Source organism: Arvicanthis niloticus, chromosome 21 (genome assembly GCF_011762505.2).
Source record: "Arvicanthis niloticus isolate mArvNil1 chromosome 21, mArvNil1.pat.X, whole genome shotgun sequence".
NCBI classification, from domain to species: domain Eukaryota; kingdom Metazoa; phylum Chordata; class Mammalia; order Rodentia; family Muridae; genus Arvicanthis; species Arvicanthis niloticus.
The window spans coordinates 24925777-24945060 of record NC_047678.1 but is presented as its reverse complement, the minus strand read 5'-3'; the positions used below and the strand labels follow the sequence as shown (position 1 = coordinate 24945060).

At 40.1% G+C, this 19284-nt stretch overlaps 1 protein-coding gene across 4 annotated transcripts in view; it reads right to left on the bottom strand.

The window, feature by feature from the left end:
* Cpne4 (copine 4) overlaps positions 1-19284 on the bottom strand; it is a 457007-nt gene that overhangs the window by 319429 nt on the left and 118294 nt on the right. For all 4 annotated transcript variants that reach the window (XM_076917257.1, XM_076917258.1, XM_034484438.2 and 1 more), the window contains exon 2: positions 15206-15386. In XM_076917257.1, coding sequence (XP_076773372.1) covers positions 15206-15386 — 181 coding nt within the window. The remainder of the gene's footprint in view (positions 1-15205; positions 15387-19284) is intronic.

Below are 19284 nucleotides of genomic sequence, written 5' to 3'. Positions count from 1 at the left end.
AGCATCCCATTGCACTGGAAATATTTTAAATAGTCTTTAAATGGCCCTCCTGAATCTAGTTTTGCTGGTAGGCATATATTGTTATAATCACTTCAGACAGAAACTTGGATTATTTTTAAAGTTTAAAAAATGAATATGTTTTTAACATTCCTTCACAGAAAAAAATCATGTAATCTATCAAGTATTAATAATAATATCAATAGTAATTAATAACTAAATGATATAGCTCATTTTACTATCTCCATTTATGAATGAGGAAATGTAGGTTATTTATTTCTATAGGATCTCATAGACAGTAAACAAAAGCTCTTGAGCCCAAATGTAGACCATCTCTGCCAGAGTCTGCTGTATTTTCCCCAACATTAAAAAACACGTTCACTGCAGAGTTTCTGATGCAACCCCACTCCAGAAGTGACCCACTCCTTCCTTCAGTACTTGTCTCAATCAGTCAACCTCATAGCTCTGGAATCCCCATTAGCTCTTGAGGTTTTTCTTATATAACTCTTTAGTAGAAAGTACAAGGGTTACTTTTATTTAAAAGCTCATTTTCAACTATTCTTGGCTTCACCACAGTTCCTTCTTATCCATACTATCACAACCTCAGAAGGACAAATCCAGTGGCCTCCCGACTCTCTACAATATCCACATTTGTCATTGTGCACTATCACAAGCAAGTGAGGTTATTTAATAGAGTATAAGCTGCTTTTCTGTTCCAAGCCCTCCACTTGTGTTGTAGAACTATATCCTGAAAGTTGAAGTATTTGGCTGAGGCCAAGAAAGTAAATACAACTCACAAGTCCCAAGAAGATTACAAGAAACTTGCAGGATTCAAAAGGCTCCTGTCCAAGGTTATACAAGCACTAACAATTGCTGGGAGAAGAAACAGTAGCACTAATTGAGCTGTCTGTAAGTAATATAGATACCTACATGGATGTAACCTTAGTGAGTTGCCATTCATTGCAGTAGTTTAGCCCCCCACGGGCTCATATGTTCAAATACTTGGTCCTCAATTTGTAGAACTGTTTGGGAAGGATTAGGAGGTATGGCCTCACTAAAGAAGGTGTGTCACCAGGAGTGGGCTTTGAGCCCATGCTATTCCCAATATCTCTTTCTATATTTCTGCCACTTACCTATGGAAAAGGATGGAAGCCCTCAGATACTGTTTCAGCACCACATCTGTTTGCCTATTGCCATGTTCTATGCCATGATGACCATGGGCTTCAACCCCCTGGAATTGAGAAGCCTTTTATAACACATTGCCTTTTATAAGGTGCCTTGTCCCTTCATAGCAATAGAAAAGTAACAAAGATGTGTATCCTGAGGTGAACTTTTCAGTAATACAGCTGCCTGTGAGTCATCTAATCTCCTATAAGTAACCCCAAGAAACTCAGTGGTTCACCAAACAAGACTTAAACAGATTTTCCTTCCCCTTTGGCCTGTCATATTGATAGCCTATCTGGGGTGAAAAGATATGTGTTCACATCTCCCCATGGGAGGGAACTCATATACATGTGGCATACTGAATAAAACCCTCCAAAACCTCTTCCATTGTCTCCAGGGCTTGGTATGATGTTTGTCAACTTCAAGATTCTTTTCTGACATATTTCTTACCACACTGTCCTCCAGTCACCTTGCCTCCTCGTTATTTGGGAATGATAAAGATGGGGATGATGAAAAAGATGGTGATGATGATGGTGATGATGGTGATGATGATGATGATGATGATGACGTCGACTATGACTGGCACCAGGTCCAGACTCTTCACGGACTTATAAGTACATAGCAGAGTAATGCTAACTCTAGACACCATGTTGCACAGTAGATCTATGCTCTACCCATCTAACATAATCTTAGATTCATCTCGTATGAAGTCCAAGAGCCAGTGGCAGGGCCTCTGTCCTTACTTCTGTCAGAATACCATCCCCAGTCTGGATGGCTGACTCCTTGCCAGTCAGGCTTTTGTATGAATATTTCTTCCTCAGAGAAGTCCTCCCTGACTACAGTTTTAAAATCAGTCTCACATCATTCTCTCTCCACTTCCTTGCTTTAGTTATCATCAGAGTGTTTACCATTTTCTAACAATAGATTAGATAATTATTGCATATTTTCTATTTTTCCAGGAAAAAAAGCTAATACTATGCTGTTCCCTGCTATATCTCCAGTGCTGAGAAAAGTGTCTGTGCAGGAACTCAATAAATGTTTGCCAAGTTAAACAAACAAACAAAAGTAGAGAATTATTTAGGCATGTTTAATCCGTGAACTGGTAGGTGAATTAGGTTCATCCAAAGGACAAACTGCTTTATGCCATTGATCTGTTGTATAGAATACATATTTAAGTAGAGTAAAATGTAGTTTCAGAATTTTTTTTTTTTATTTCTCAACATGTCAGGGGTTTAGTCCATGCCTTTATTCCCAGCACTCAGGAGGTAGAAGCAGGGGCATGCAGATCTCTGAGTTTGGGGCCAGCCTGGTCTACAGAGTGAGTTCCAGGACAGAAAGGGATACACAGAGAAACTCTATCTCAAAAATAAATAAATAAATAAATAAATAAATAAATAAACAAAAGCATTAGCAACAGAAAAAAACATCTCAACATAGTAGTGGACAAGAAAAGGACTAATTATCAAAGAAGTGGGAAGATTCAGCTTCAGTTGTGATTCTGTAGCCACATGAATACTGGTCCAGTAAGTAAACGGGACTTGGCATCCTTATCCACCAGCAGAAGAGGGATCCGGGAATGACTGGAGCTCCTGAATCAGAAGTCAGAGGATTTAGAGAGAAGTCTCCACTACAATGAACACACACTCTTTGAGAAGACATCACGGCATCTCAGACCCTCAGCCTCCTTATCTGTGATGAGCAACTGAGGTTGTAGTACTAGCCTTGAGGGGTCAGTTTGAAGAATCAATGAGAACACAAGTGTGAAAGAAATACCCAGGAACTGGTTGTACTTCTTCATTTTCCCCCATCTCTAGTGTGGTAGTCTATGTGTGCATGATCCTAAAAGTAGGAGAGCGACTGTAGTTCATATTTCCTTCCCATACTCCTTGAAATTATTCATTGCCTAAGATAAATATTCAGGATAGAAAGTGCTTCCTTTCACAAAGTCTATGCTGCGTTATTCAAGGTTCCAAGAGAGCTCTCTAAAGAGGAACTGAGATCTTGAGTATGACTACATTCTTCATGCCCACACACTTCAAAGCAATCATGTTTCTTATGATAATAAGATGAAATCCGCAGACAAATGATGTATCCAGGTATTGTCCTGGGCTTCATTGTGTGGGAAAAGTTAGAATTTCCCATTAAAAAGAGGATCCATACCCTTGTCCTGAACTGTCATGAACAGGAGTCTACATAGAAGCATTTTACCTATTTGTGTGAGCCTGTGATGTGAATACATTTGAAGATAATAGGAAACACTGGCCATTCAATCATTCTTAGTCCTTCAAGTGTTCCCTGCTGCTGCTCTAGCCATTGTGGAACAGGAATGAACCATACTGCGTGTGCCCTGTCTGACCTCTTCCTAGGGAACCAATGAGTCAATTTAAGCTGCTTCAGTTCTGGGTACTTGCTATACAATGCTAGTAAGTGAAGGAAGCTGGAGGAGGCAAATCTTCAGTAGATAAAATAAATTCCTTACACCACGGCCTCCTTGCTCAGAAATTGTTTTGAAAAAGGTAACACTGAGCAAAGTGGAGGGAAAGACTGTCTGATTCTTCTTTGATACACAGTTCTTCGATGTGATCTTTCACCAAGAACTTGTCTATGTATTCAAGAGGCAAAGATTTGGAACTAAGTCCTCAGATGAGAGGGAACTCTCAAAAAAAAAAAAAAAAAAATCAAGTATTTGAAACTAGGATCCGAGATAGGGAGTTGAAGATTTCCAAGCTTCAGTCAAGATAAAATATTTAATTAGCCTATAAACTGACCCTAAGAACATCTGGAGATTCCAGAAGGCAAGAAATTTTCTTGTCACTTGTAAGTCTGTCAGACAGTGGAGGACCATGTTGGCAAAAAAAGCAGAAATGGGAAGAGAGGTTATCAGCATGGCCTCTCTGAGATTCTGAGCTTACAGATTAGAGAACACAGACCAGCACTTTCTCCACATCTATTCATCTTCTACAAAATGCAGGGAGTGGAGGGGATAAGGAAAGTCAGATAAATCCCTGCCAGGAAGCTGAAACACATCAATCAGGTGGTTTTTCATGTGGCAAAAACATAGAGACCTGTGAAATCTTCTCGTGGAATGGTCTCTTACGTTGTACAGACAATAGAACCAAGAACTCTTAGGCTACTCAGCAGACCAAAACCTTGCCTTTGGCATTAAATACATCAAGATGTGATCAGTACATGATAAGTATTTTCATATCTCTATATAGATATACATACATGCATACATATATACATACATATGTACAAACATACATGAACACCAACTGATCTGTAATATTAGTTTTCATGCGACATTAGTCTTCGTGCATTATCTCCATTAGGCAAAGTAGTGTCTAGTGTTTACCAAGTGCCCAGTTTTTGCTACATGTTATATTAAGTAACTCTTAGGCACTACCCCTTTTCATCCCCATAGTAAACCTTACTTTTACTATCATTGTGTAGCTAATGAAGAATACAGGCCAAAGGAAATTGGTGAATTTATGTGAGCTCATGAAGTGATCAGATTCCAGATTCTGTATCTTCAACCACTTCATTATCTGACAAGTCAGGTACTCCATCTTCACAACCATTTAGAGATAAGGTCATATGAGAAGCTCAGACATGATGGAGGACTTCTCCAAGGTCACACAGTGAATCTGAGGCAGACATTTGCTTCATGCTACCCCCAGATCAATCAAGGCTTCTAGAATTCCCTGAATTGTCTAGAAAGGTAACTCAGTTTGAGCTGAAGTCTGGTGGCCCATGCTATAAAGATAAATCACATTGGATTTAAGTTTCTTCCTCTGGCATTTTTTTTTCTGGAGTTCTCCAATGTTAGAAATTTTTTGTTTTATGAAATGGAACCATATCATCTCCCTTTAAACCAAAATCTCATATAGAATGCCATTATGCTTAATAGTTTCATGTATTTTAGTAATGTAATTTACAATTCCTGTCATTTAACTGTAATGTCCTAATGGCACACAATCTGAGAGTCAGTGGCTTCAAATGTAGTGAAATTTAAGCATTCGTGTTGGTGAACTGATCTTTGAAAGGGGGGCAACCATACACAATGGGGTAAGAGTAACCCTGTCAGCAAATGGTGTGGAAAAACTGGACACCTACAGCAGAAAGATGAAGGCATCTTCACTATTTGTGGCTCAGATATCATAGACCAGGACAGCACTGGGCTAAATGAAATAAGTCAGTAGCAGAACAAACACTGCCCGATTCCTCTTATGTGAGGGCCTAATGTAGTCAAAGGTATAGAAAAGGACATTAGAGTGCTCATTTCTAGAGGACACAGAGAGGATATGGTGCATTTTTGTTTATGTTGCATAAAGTAACAGTTGTGTATATATAAAAGAGCAAGTTCCAGAGGTGAGCACCACCCCATGTGCCTGTGGTTAGCAATAAGTTATAGCGTTTATAAAAATGTTGTTAAGAAAATGAATCTTACATTATAAGTGTCTTTACCATTATGAACAATAAACTAAACCAAAAGGCCATATAGAAGCATAAGGAGGTTATGAATATATTTTTTACCTAGATCATGGAGATATTAGCATGCATGTATATACAAGTCTAGACTTATTAGAGTATATACATTGACTATATAATAATTTTATATAATAATTACATCTTAATAAAGTTGGGCTTGAAAATAATAATTAAGTATGACTTACATATTATATATTAAAATATATTCCAGAAACTATTCTTTCTTAGTTGAGATAATGATTTCATGAGTGCATACATTTGTCAAAATGTACCCAGCATTGAAGAAGGATGTGTTTTATATGTAAATTGTCTCACTAAATTTGATTTTTAAAAATGAGGTCTCCAAACTATGATCTGTCATCACAGCTCCATTCACAAATGGGCATGGTTTATAATCATTCTAAAAATGAAAGAACTATGTTCCAGAGAGCTCATTTCTACATGCATAATACAACAAGAGATTGGTAAACTGCTCACAACCAACATCTCTGGGACACGCATGGACACATATACCCCTTCTGTGTTGCTAGCAGGGGTGCTTCAGCATATGAGGATTGAAGACTACATCTGGATAGAGTGGAATAAGGAAGGAGAAAAGAAAATGGAGAAGCCAAGACAGGTTAGAAAGGTGGAAGGCAGTATGTAAGTGGGGAAGGAAAACCAATCCTTCCCCCAGGAGTCTGATTGAGGCCTCTCATCATCTGAGAAGCAAGAATTCCAGCACAACTAACTGCTGTGAAAGTTGCCAAGAGACACAACATTCCTTTCATATATAGATAGTTTACGTGCAATAGCTGTGAACTGAGCTTAAGGCTTGGAATACCGTTATCTTATCTCTCTCATAAACAAGGTGATTAGCATGGCTTACAGCAATGCGATTCTGTGCTCTAGAGTTTGACTTTCTCTGCTGTCGTCCTGTCAGGTGCTCATCAAAAACCACTTTGTGATCCCACTCATGTTTCCCAACTAGCCTTGGATGTTCCTCAAAAGGCACTGAATATGGTACTCATGGTTACTATAAAGATGACAAAGTATGATGTGTCACACCCATTCACATAGGTGTATCTTACTCCTCTCCCAGCATTCTCTTTTCTCTTAACCCTGTGTGTACCCCCTTTTAATAAATTCCAACCGTATGTTACAGTGGCTCATCCCCCCTTTTAATAAATTCCAACTGTATGTTACAGTGGCTCATCCTGAAATTCTTTTCTGTGTTGAAAAAAAAGGACTCCCCAGGCTGTATCGGGGACAGTGTATAGATGTATCTCCATCCCTGCATCATTGGGAAGAGTCTTAGAATATGGGTTGATTTGGGGTATCATGCCATTGTGCCCACTACACCTTAGGAATAAGAACAAATCTAAATCAAGAACTGTTTAAGTTCTTTCCTGAGGTCTGTCTGAGCCTCTAGTCCTCTGCCTCTAAAACAGAGTGAGTACTTATTGACAATCACACATTTATGGACATGCATCATGCTTTCCTCATGGTGCCCAATACACACCGTGGTTAATTTTAATGTCCATGATGCTTTTACACAGGACCTGGGTGAAAAGCAAATTAAAACCCTAAGCAGAGAATGTGACTATAAAGAGCTATGTGGACATAATACTATTAATAATAATAACCTTATGTTAGAGTTCATTGAGGAAGTGTTAAATGTAATGATCATAATTATTACTGACTGTTACTCTTGGATAGTGCACCAAAGCTCAGGATTCACTGAAATGTACTTTCATATGAAACTGATCCATGGGTGATTAGTCCTGAGATGATCAACATGTCCTATGAACCCAATAATCATATATTAAAATTAGGTGTAGCAGTGGGATTAACAATGATTGAAGTAACGTCTTCAAAGCCTGCAATGTAATTCTGGCTTCCCCATAATGACAAGTTCTCCTCATTCATAGGATCTGGGCCCAAGCCACACAATCATCAGCTTGGCTTGGCTCCATGGAAAACATCCAACACTGCCATGGAGAAGAGCCTATGTTCCAGTAAACAGAGGAAAAGCCTTCAGGTCACAAGCGTCTGCCTCTCAGTTCTCTGAGAAGCTTGCATTTATCACCCCTGTTAAGATGTCTAGTTCCAGGACCTAATGACGCCACTGACACGAGAGACAAGGAGGAATTATTCCCACACCTCGTCAGAAAGCTGAAATTTCCACATTCTCATTCATTGTATACTTTCATCTTTGTGTGGCCAAGAGAGGGTACATAAGAGATTATAATAACGAATGGGTATAACCTCCAAATTAAGAAAATTGTGTGTCTGAAGTACATCCAAGTCATAAGCTTTGTCTTCCTTCAGTAAAGTACATAGGCACTGTAAAAGACTTATTGGAAGTTTGCACACATACACACACACACATGCACACACATGTACATGCACACACAAACATATGAGCACATATTTCCAGAAGGAAAACAATGCTGCTTCTGAATTCTTAGTTCTTAGATATATACCTCAAACACTGCTGATATGCACAAAGCAGCCATTATAGTACATTTCAGAACAATCGATTTCCTATATTTCATAGACACCTTAGCACATTGTCCTTAACCACCAATACAATCAATAGCACAGAAGGTCAGAGCATAGGTCTATTTGAGGTTAAACAGTAAGCTTTTATAATCCCATTTAGGGGTCAGATGGTCTCTGTCCTTGCTAACTGGTCAATAAAAACAGAAAATGTGTGCCCATTATGTGGAAGGCTCAACTGAAAGTAGTTAGATCTGTTATATCAGTAACCTGAGTTGCTTACCAGAGTATCACAGGGCCCTTGCTCTGTTGAAATTCCATTTTAAAGTATATTGGGGTCTGGAGAGATGGATCAGTGGTTAAGAGCTGGTGCTGCCCTTTTACGGTACCCAGGCTTGACTCCCAGAGCTCTTATGGCAGATCACAAGTATATGTAACTCCAGTTCTGGGGGATCCTATGCCCTCTTTTAGCCTCCTTGGGCTCCACACGTATATGTGAATCATAGATATACATGCTGGTAAAACACCCATACATATAAATTAAGAAAAAAAAATACTGTCATTAGAAGAGGTAAAACAAAAAATATCAAATTTTGATTTCATCTCTCATGCCCCATTTTAGGCTCAAAAGGAATGTTCATGACCCATGCTGGCTTGTTACACTTACAATGAAGTTAAACATTAGTTAAACATAAGTCATGCCAAAGTTAACTATTAGTTATGCTAGTCACTGTCTACATGCTCAATTGCCACTCATTGGACAGAACAGGTCTACAATGTTCATCTTTCCAAAGAATTCTGCTGGGCATGATGCCAGCAGGCATATCCAACCTGCAGCCCACAGGCCAAATGCATTCTGACACTACTAGGGATGATGACCTAGCACGTTTGTAAACCACAGGACAATGTTAAGATGTCAAAAGACTGAAAAACTCATGATAAGGCTTCTCCTTTTTGTCAAACTTTAAAGCTCTGGCTAAAAGGTAAGATTATTTTGATTTTCTGAGTCTCACCTGAAACTTATCGATAATGTCTTCATTAATTGTTTAGCATCTCAGATTCCCTATGATGAAGATACCAAGAAAGTTAACATGGTACTTGAAATAGGTTTGGCCCCTGTAGATTCATGTGATTAAATGCTTGGCCATAGGGAGTGGCATTATTAGGAGGTGTGGCCTTATTGGAGTAGGTGTGGCCTTGATGGAGGAGGAGTCATTGTGGGGATGGGCTTTGAGGTCTGTTAGTGTTCAAGTACTACCCAGTATAGAATCAGTTTCCTCCTGGCTACCTTTGGATCAAGGTGTAGAATTCTTGACTCTTCCAACACTGTGTCTGCCTGGATGCTGCCACACTGCCTGCCACGATGATAACGGACTAAAGCTCTGAAAATGTAAGCCAGCCCCATTTAAATGTTGTCCTTTATAAGAGATGCCTTGGTGTCTCTTCACAGCCATGGAAACCCTAACACTTAAACAGTCTTCAACCTTGGATAAAAGCCTTTCTCCCAATTCTGTGTTTCTATACATAGGAATCTCTCTTGCCACCAAGGTCTTCAACAGAAAAGTCTGCCCTTCAGTACTTCTCCCTACTGAACTGTGCTTGCTGGCCTTCACTAAGCATATCCCTCCTCACTTCTAGCATAGATAGGAGGATGCAAAAGTCACTTTTGGAACTTGCATCAGAAAGTAGGTGGTGTCACTAAATAAATGCTCACCACTTGCTAACCGTAAACGATTCTCCAAGTGGGTGGTTGGTAAGGTTTATGTGTCGTCCACTTGCCTCTTTTGGTCTAAACTATATTCTGTGTTCTCTTTCTGCAAACTTTGCCAGCAGACTTCCAGCAAAGTTTGTCCAATAGAATTAGTGGGAGAAGGGAAAGCAACAAAAGAGGAAAATTACTCATCCCAATTTGATTTTAAGATAGCTTCTCCAGCCCTATATGCTTACTCCTGTCTCTTCAGCTCCTGGTAGGTTGGTTGGTCCTTCCCCCATCCTGACACCCATGGATCCAGCTTCTTCTAGGTAATGCACCTGTTTGGTCTTTAATATACAACTCTCCTTTTTATTCCTCTTGACAGTGGCAGGCTGGCACATTTTTTAGCAATTGACTCTCTGTTTTGTCCATGTAAGGAATACACATTGGCCCAAACAGTCTCTGAGTATTTAACAACCAGCTCTCAGGCAGCTTTATAAGTTTGTCATAACACAATCACTTTTCCAGCCCCAAGATGAGTACCAATTTCCTGGTTCTCATCTCAAAGTTACTTCTCAGTCTTTAGTTTCAACTCCATCATCAATAGTCATATAAATGAATTCTTTCTGGCAGCTGCATGGCATGGGATCTGTTTCTCTAGTCATCTCAGAGGGAAGGAAGTTATGTCTGGTAAACCTAGCCAACTACCTGTATCCAGAGAGGTCTGTAATAGAGCCTAGAAAAGAATGTGTTACTGCTATTTTCCTAAATTAATGTGATTTGTGACTCGACTTTCCTTATTCCCACAGATAAGTGTAGCTCTCATCTGTCATCAAAGAAGCTTCTCTTTGCAACATACAGAGACAACTATAGAAATCTACAACTTGTATAAAAAGTAAGTGACTGCAGGGCACCCACCCCTAACTGATATTTCCACAACACAGCCCATACACTTATGACTTAGGGAGCAGCATGGAAGAGAGAGCAGAGAGACTGACAGAACCAGAGGCTCAAGTTGCCTCCTGAGAGATAGTGACCCCAACACATGACAGGTAATATGTACTTGTAGACTCTCAGAAATGTGGTTGTCTGACCTAGACCAGCATAATAGCAATACCAGTTGACATGTCACCATAGAAAAGGGAAGGATCACAATGTCCTACCTCTAGATGATTCAGATGGTCAATGACTGTTAAAAGAGGAAGAATCAGTTTCTGGCAGGGACAGGCTTGGGCATAGGTTATCCAATTCCGAGTGACCAACTCTAGACACATGTATATATGAGCAATGCTATATGGACTTAGTAGGTTGTATACACACATACATATACGCACACATGCACATACATATACACACATGCATGTGCAAGTGTGTGTGTGTGTATATATATAACAGTAGTAAAGAAAAGGCTATGAATTGGGGAGGAAGGGGGAGACGCAGGAGGAGCAGGATGGTGTAAATGCAATACCCATGTGTGAAGTTCTCACAAAATAAAACAAAATAAAATGTCCTATCCTGTATCCCACCAGTTCTATTTTGTAACATCTCTTCTAGGAACCCATCCAAAAATAATTGAGAAATTGTGTGCACCAAGATGTTCAGTCTGGTATTACTTAAATTACGGCATTTTAAAAGGCAAGAAACCAAACAGCGGCTTAAGTAAATCTATTTGATAGGATATTATGCAACTTGAAAATTACATTTTATCAAAACTGTAGAAATGTGGGAAAAGCATATACTGCTAGGCAATAAAATCAGGAAAGAACATTTTACATGCATAAGAATCGTGTTAAAATAGAGCCTGGGATACGGCTCAGACGGTAAAGGCTCAGAGGAAGCAGATAACCTGGCTTCTATAACCAGAACCCACAGGGTATAAGGTGAGAAGGAACTTCTACACATTGACCTCTGACCCCTACTCATGTGCCGTAGCATGCATACACTCTCATCCTCAACCCATGCCAAGTAAAAAAAATATTAAAAATGAAATTAGAAAAAGAAAGGGTTTAAAAATATGAATGTCAGAATAGAAAAAAACAAGGTGTTTCAGAAAACAACTTAATCTGTGCTAATTTTCAGAAAGTGGTTTTCCCCTACAAGATCATTCCATTTAATTTTGTTTAGCTGAGATTTATTTTTTTTAAAGATTCACCAACAAAGTGTACAAGATGGTTGCTTAGAAGGAGAAAAACATGCCATTACACATAAAACCCCAGTGATGAAGAATTCAGTTTACAATGTGGGACCTAATTTAAGTTCCCAATCTTCCTGTCATTCATTCTCCAGGGATTAGTCCCCTCACTAGAATGCCATCTATACATGAACAGCTATCAACACTCCCTTTCAGAAAAGTGGTTACTACCACAGGATTACATGAGTAATACATTGCCTCTTAAATCTTATGATATTTTTCCTACCATGGAGGGGAAGACTGTCCTACCTATTCAGAAACAGGCAAGAAAGGAGGGCAGTCTGTAGGGCTTATCATATGAGATTGAAAATGGGTTGCGTTGGTTTGGGATTAACTAAAAGACACAGTGATGGGCAGGTATTTCTTGCAAGGATTAACTGAGGAAGGACATCTCTCCCCCAGGATCAGCAGCATCCTTTAATAGCATTCCAGATGAGAAAGGGATCCCCTGGCTAAGGGGGCTTTTGTTCAGCTGCCTTCTCACTTTCTAATGCTACTGTATGAACCTCTGTTCTGTTGCTGTGGCTGTCATCTGCTGACAGTGGAACCCAGATTCATTGGCCCTCCAGGAAGAACTGAAGACCAGTGACTCTCCAAGCATCACACTGGACTGCCACTGCTCCTAGGCTCTCAGCCTCTCTCCAGTGTGAAGACAGCCATTGTTAAATGCCCCCATCACACCTATTATGTAAGACAGTCTGTAATCTCTAATATATACCCATCCTGTTGGTTTCTGTTCCTCTAGGAAACACTGACTCATACAGCATGTTATTATTGCTCATGTGCAAAATATATATTGGCACACACAGAGACAGAGCAGGAGGAGCATTATTTGAGGGAAGAGAGAGAACCATAAGAATTGGGGAAAGGACCTAGAAAGGACCTTGTGGGACATGAATAAGGTCAAGGTACAATAATACATATTGGAGTGGTTTGAATAACTCCCAAGGGCTTATAGATTGGAATGCTTGGTCATAAGACAGGACTTAGGAGGTGTGGCCTTGTTGGAGAAAGTGTGTCACTGAGGGTGGGCTTTGGAGTTTCAAATGTTCAAGCCAGGCTCAGTGTCATGCTTTCTCCCTGCTGTCTCCAGATCCAGATGTCACCAGCACCATGTCTGTCTGTGCTGCCATGCTTAAACCTCTGAATGTAAGCAAATCTCTATTAAATCCTTTATTTTATAGGAGTTGCCAGGGCCAGAGTATCTCTTCTCAGAAATAGAACACTGACTTAGATAGATAGATAGATAGATAGATAGATAGATAGATAGATAGATAGATAGATAGATAGATGCATACACACATATATACATACATACATACATACATACATACATATGTGTTTATGAAATGCCATAATATACCCTTATTTTGATCATTAACTGGAAAAATAGTAAAAATATAATTATTTTAAAAGGCTGCTTAGATGCAACATCTGGATTTATAAAGAATCAACAATAGCAATATTTCTGCCATATTTCCAAATAAACCACCAAAGACTATGCCGGTTTCTACAGTAAGCCTGAAATAGCAATAAAACCTTCAGGCCGTGGATCTCCATGGGCTTAAATATTGCCTTCTGCTCATACAGGCAGAAAATATTGAATGAAGCCACATTCTTCCTGTCATTCTTTTTCCCTCCTATTCAGAACCTGGAGTCAACTAGATCTGTCTGATAAGTCACTGAAAATAAATGTAACTCACATTGTTTCAATTTTCACTCAAAACCATAAATATGGTATGGCACAACATCTTGTATGGCAGCCATCTCTGCCCTTCCCCGAGTACCAATGTGTCCATGTGAGCATTTACTAACATAGCTTCTAGCCAAGCCAGTCCAGGGGATATAAAGAATCTCCCTGCTTCTCCCTATGGCTCTTCTTCACAGGGTCACCGATATCCTAGAATCTAGCAGGCAAACAAATAAAAAGATCTATTTCTTCCCCAAAATAGATGAAATAAAACAATAAGTCTTCTCTTGACAAACTGGAAATGGCCACTCGTTGACTCTAAGACTAATTCATAGCAATACCATTTTACGCATACTGTTACCCGATGATCCATTGGGTTATAGAACTTTTTATGGTTTGTTTCCTTCCAATACCATTTAAAGCATTATGAACATATAGGCTCACAGATCCTTCCTTCTCCTTCCCTGCTCCATCCACCATCCTGCTGTATCTCTTCACTGTCAAACCCTTCAGGATTTATATACACACAGGCTTCTCTTGCGTTAGTCCCCAACCAACTCAGATTAAAGTTATACATCCAACACAGAATCCCGGTGCCATTGGACTTAGAATGAGTCCTCTAGACCGGTAGTTCCCAAACATCTTAATGCTGCAACCATTCAACACAGTTTCTCAGCGTTGTGGTGTGTTCCAATCATAAAATTATTTTCATTGCTACTTTATAACTGTAATTTTGCTACTCTTATGAATCATAATGTAAATAACTGATCTGTGGGATATCTGATATGCAATTTCTGTGAAAGTGTTGTTCAACCCCCAAAGGGGTCATAACCCACAGGCTGAGAACCAGTGTTCCAGGTCCTGAGGACTGGGTTCTATCACTGTATGTCCCATATTGCTCTCTTTGGTTCTGAGAGCCACATCACTCCTTAAAACTTGTGCTGTCCCTCAACTCACAGCATTTCAATGCAAGCAAGGTCTATCTCAATCTAGAAAAACCTTAGACCCTGTACTAACTCCATCTGAATAGTCAGTTCTCTCTCAACTTCCCACAAGTGTTCCCTCAGAGCAAGGAGCCTCCCTCCCATCATGCCCCAGAACCTGGTTCTTAATAAATCTGACCTGAAGTCTGCCTTGGCTCTGTAGATTCATCATTTGCAACATTCATCTTGTCACCCAGACCAGACTGGGTTCTGGATAGAAGTATGTTTCTGACCCATTAACATTTTGTCAATGACTGGGTATAATACAGAGTGCATTGTGGTTATCTCTCAGTAATTATTAAAAACATGCTGAAAATTCCAGGCTCACATATTGTCAAAATATTACATATCAAAACATCATGAGATAAACAGAAACATGATTCTATTTAAAGTTTTCTCAAACTTTCTCTTGTTTTAGAGCAAACCTGCTAAAGACAAAAAATATTTTTGTTTTGTTTTTTACATTGAAGAGACCAGCCAGCCAGGCTTCTTTCTGGCTCTGTGGGCAAGCCTACCTCGAACCACTGCCCATGGGATTGCATCTTGAGGATGACACAAGGGTCCGGCTTGGACAGGGCGTCTCTGTCGGAAATGCCTTTACATGCCACACGCAGCTCGACTTTGGTCAGGCAGGGGCTGTTAAAGATTCCCAGCGTGTTGGCAGCTGACTCATAAATGTTGCTCATCTTCTTCATTCTGTGTTAGAAAATAAAAAGAAAAAAAAATGATGTGCCAGTCACTGCAATATTTTTCAAAAGAGGAAGCGTCTCCATCCCCATTCAGGAAACTGTTCGGCACACAGATGCAAACGTCTGAAGTCTTTATTATTTCATGTTTCAACTGACTAGCAGTGTCAGTGAAGCAGGTAAAAAACAATCCTCCCCATCACCACAAAAATAAAGCTTCCCAACCAGATGCTGGCACACTCGGCTAAGAACACCATTTTCTTGTATCGTTTACATGGTAAAAAATTTTCGTCTGTGAAATAAAAATCATGAATTAGTGAAACACACCGTAAGACACAATCCAGATTTATATTAGCTATAAACTTTATGTGAATCTATTTTTTTTACTGATCTGTTGGCTAATGAATTCTATCACATCTCATTTATTATTTTTAATTATTATTGCAGCGTGTTGTGTTTGTCTGAGAGTACAGGTGTGTGTTCACCATGCAGCATGCATAGAGGTCAGAGGACATCTCTGTGAAGTTGGTTCTCTCCTTCTACCTGTGTAGGTTCCAGGAATCAAACCCAGATCACCAGTCTTACAGACAACAAGCATCTTCATCCACTGAGCCATCTTACTGCCCCTTCAAGTTTTTATAAAACTCCAACTCTCCTCCTACATAATGGATCATAGAAGTTCATTGTCTTGTCTCTGAAAGCAATCCAAGTTTCTCACTTCTAAATACTATCTCACTTCCCAAGATGCCCTTGACAAGCCAGTACCCAAGGAACCCCAGCATGGGTTTTTCTACCTCAAGTGTCTAAGTTTACTCTTCCCTTCCTAGCCTCTGGACTCCCAGTTACTATATCAGGACTCAAACCTAAAAGGGAAAAATGGGGAGACAAAAAGACCAACCAACCAAACAGCCTTCAGAGCCTGATTCTGAACTCCTGAAACATCAGTCATGGGTCTAAACACTATGACCTAGCCCAGTTCAACTTGCCATGCAGTGCTCAGGCAAGAGGTACCCACACCTTCCTCCTCTGAACAGAGAAGGCCTATGAAGATGCTGGAGGACTCTCAGGAATACAATCCTCACAGCACGCTCTGTGCTTCTAGTTGCAGCAAGAAAACCAGCAAAGGCTTCCTAATCTTCATGTGGTGTTGATGTCTTACAGTGAAATTTCTCCTATAAGACTGGAGTTCCTCCTTGTCTCCTTCTTTTCCACAAGTATTTTGTTTCTCCCTCTTGCTGGTGCCACACTAGTTCAAATGAGTATGCCGCATCACCTTTTTCACAGGGTGCTGACTGTACTTCAGTCTTACACACACATGTTCATGTACATATGCACAGAAATTTGTATATACAGGTGTATATACAAATACACCACAGTAAAGTTTTAGTGGGATGCAGGCATATACTATTTACTTACCTATTATCTGTGGTTACTTTTATTTCAGTGGCTGCACTCAGTAGCCAAAATAGAGATTGCAGGGCCAACAAAGCCTGAAATATTTACTATGTAGTCAGCAAATATGTGCCAACCCCATCTCTAAAATGTCAGGTTAAGGTGCATTTGTGATTGAAGGGAATTGCCAACCTATTTTTTTTTTCAAGCGTGTTGGAAAGTTAGACTATGAATGCATGCAGCTCTGTCTTCTACCAACTGAATATTAATAAAGACTTTGGGACAGTTGTTTTTTTCCATATTAAAAAAGTCAAGTTCCGAGAGGATTGGCGGGTTGCCCGTGTCGCATAATTATTCTAATGGCAAGACTGGAGCTTCAGTGCTAGCTTTCTCTCTCCCAGCCCACAACCAGCAAAACCTTCAGTGTGGAAACTTCCAAATCTACCAAGGCACAAAGAACACGACAAACATCCTGGACTTGTGTCGGCCAAACAGTCATACTTCCGTTCTCATTCAAAATAACTGTGATTCAAGTATAGAAAACAAGCAGGGTGTAAATCTGCAGCTTACTGAATTATGGTCCCTGTATCTGTACAAATTGTGAGCAACATGAACGCCAAGGCATGCCTGAATGAAGACCATAGCAAAGCAAATGAGGAAGAGAAATGTCTCAGATGAAGGTGTCTTAGTATAGAGAGACAGGTTGCTAAGTATTCAGTGGATGTTGCCAGTTTTCAGTAGGTCAGAGTCATCCCAAACTCCTGATCCTCTCAGTGCACTCATGGCTTCCTTCCAATCCACTATGTTCTTCTGCTGTTCTTGTCGCCACCCCTCTCACTAGGAACTGCCCCTTCCATCCCTTCGTAGGATCATGTCTGTCCTTTTTCAGATGTGAAGCCTCCACAAAGAATAATCAAGCTTCTCCAGAGAATGGAGCATCTTCTCTAAAGCCAGTCTTCTGTTTAATATTTATTTATGTTAACTTTATGGGTATGAGTCTTTTACCCGCATGTATGTAAGTGTACTCTGTGTGGGCCCTGGTGCCCATGGAGACCAAAAAAAGCTCTTTGTGAGCTGCCATGTGGTTGCTAGGAACCAAACTCAGGTCCTCTGGAAGAATAGTAAGTGCTCTTAACCCCTGGGCCATCCTTCTAACTCCTCTAATGCTAGTGTTAATGGTGGTGTATAATGCAAGAGTCTCTATCAAGGAGAGAAGTAGTTCTATGTTTGACTGCTTAAATCCTAGCTTCTCCACTCATTGTGAAACATGGAATGGGACCCCCAACCTGTCTGTTAGTAGCATCTATGAAGAAAACATTCTGTAATGAATATATGAAATAACGTATGTCAAGTGGTTTGCACAATGCTAGGCACATGGTAAATACTCTCAAAGTTTCAGCTATTGTTCTCATTGTCTGACTTCTTGCAAGAAAAAACATTCTCCTACTTGGAATCTCTAATGTGTCTCCCTATTGCTTTAAAAGCAAAGCACAATTCACTCCTGTAAAGTTCTTCTGCCTTTGGAGTTGTAGTGGTTTAACTGGGGCTGGCTTACAGGCTCGGAGTTTCAGTCCACTATCATCATGGCAGAAAGCATATCAACATCACAGGCAGAGCACTGGAGGCACTGAGAGTTCTCCATCTTCATCCAAAGGAAGCCAGGATCAGACTCTTCTCAGGCAGCTAAAAAGAGAATCTCGAATCCCACCCCCACAGTGACACACTGTGTTAAGGCCACACCTCCTCCAACAAGGCCACACCTCCTAACAGTGCCTCTCTCTGGGCCAAGTATATTCAAACCACCACAGGAGCTCACACTATCTAGGCATGCCTTCCTCTAAAAGCTCACAGCCACTTCTCAAGTCAACAGTTCACCAGGGGAAGCCATGTGTAGGAGTTACTATTTCTTATAGATTCACAGAGCAAGGAGAAAATGGTGGTGCCTACTCTGATACGTTTATTTAGCTTAGGTCATTTATCCTCCCGACAGTGGTCTTTCTATAGCAGCAGCTGGCTCATAGGAACTATGTATTTCATAAAAGTTATCTCTTAGTCTATATGACAGATGGTCACATGCCCTGTGTGTGTGCATGAGAGGTCTGCTGGGATCTGGATGAGTTCTGCAGCACCGGCAGCTCCACAAACACACCTTCCCTCAGTTTTTTCATTTAGAGATTACTACAATACTTCCCCCCAACCCTCCACGTGTACCTTGTTGTCCTATGAGCTTCAAGCAGAAACGAATACTTCCATAAATGCAAAGAAAACCTCTGATTGAATGTAATGCAGTCATGAAGATAAGAAACCACATTCGTGTGGGGAGGGTCAGAGGTGCCACATCTGCTCTTGATTTGAGGTTCCTATCAGCCAACTTACCTGATTGTCAATGGTAGCAATCTACTCATATGTGCCAAAAATTGCCCAAAATCAACTGAAAATTATCAGGCTTTTTTTTTCACAGTAATTAATGGTGGTTGTGTAGCAGTTTTCTACAAGATTGATACATTCCCTTCTCC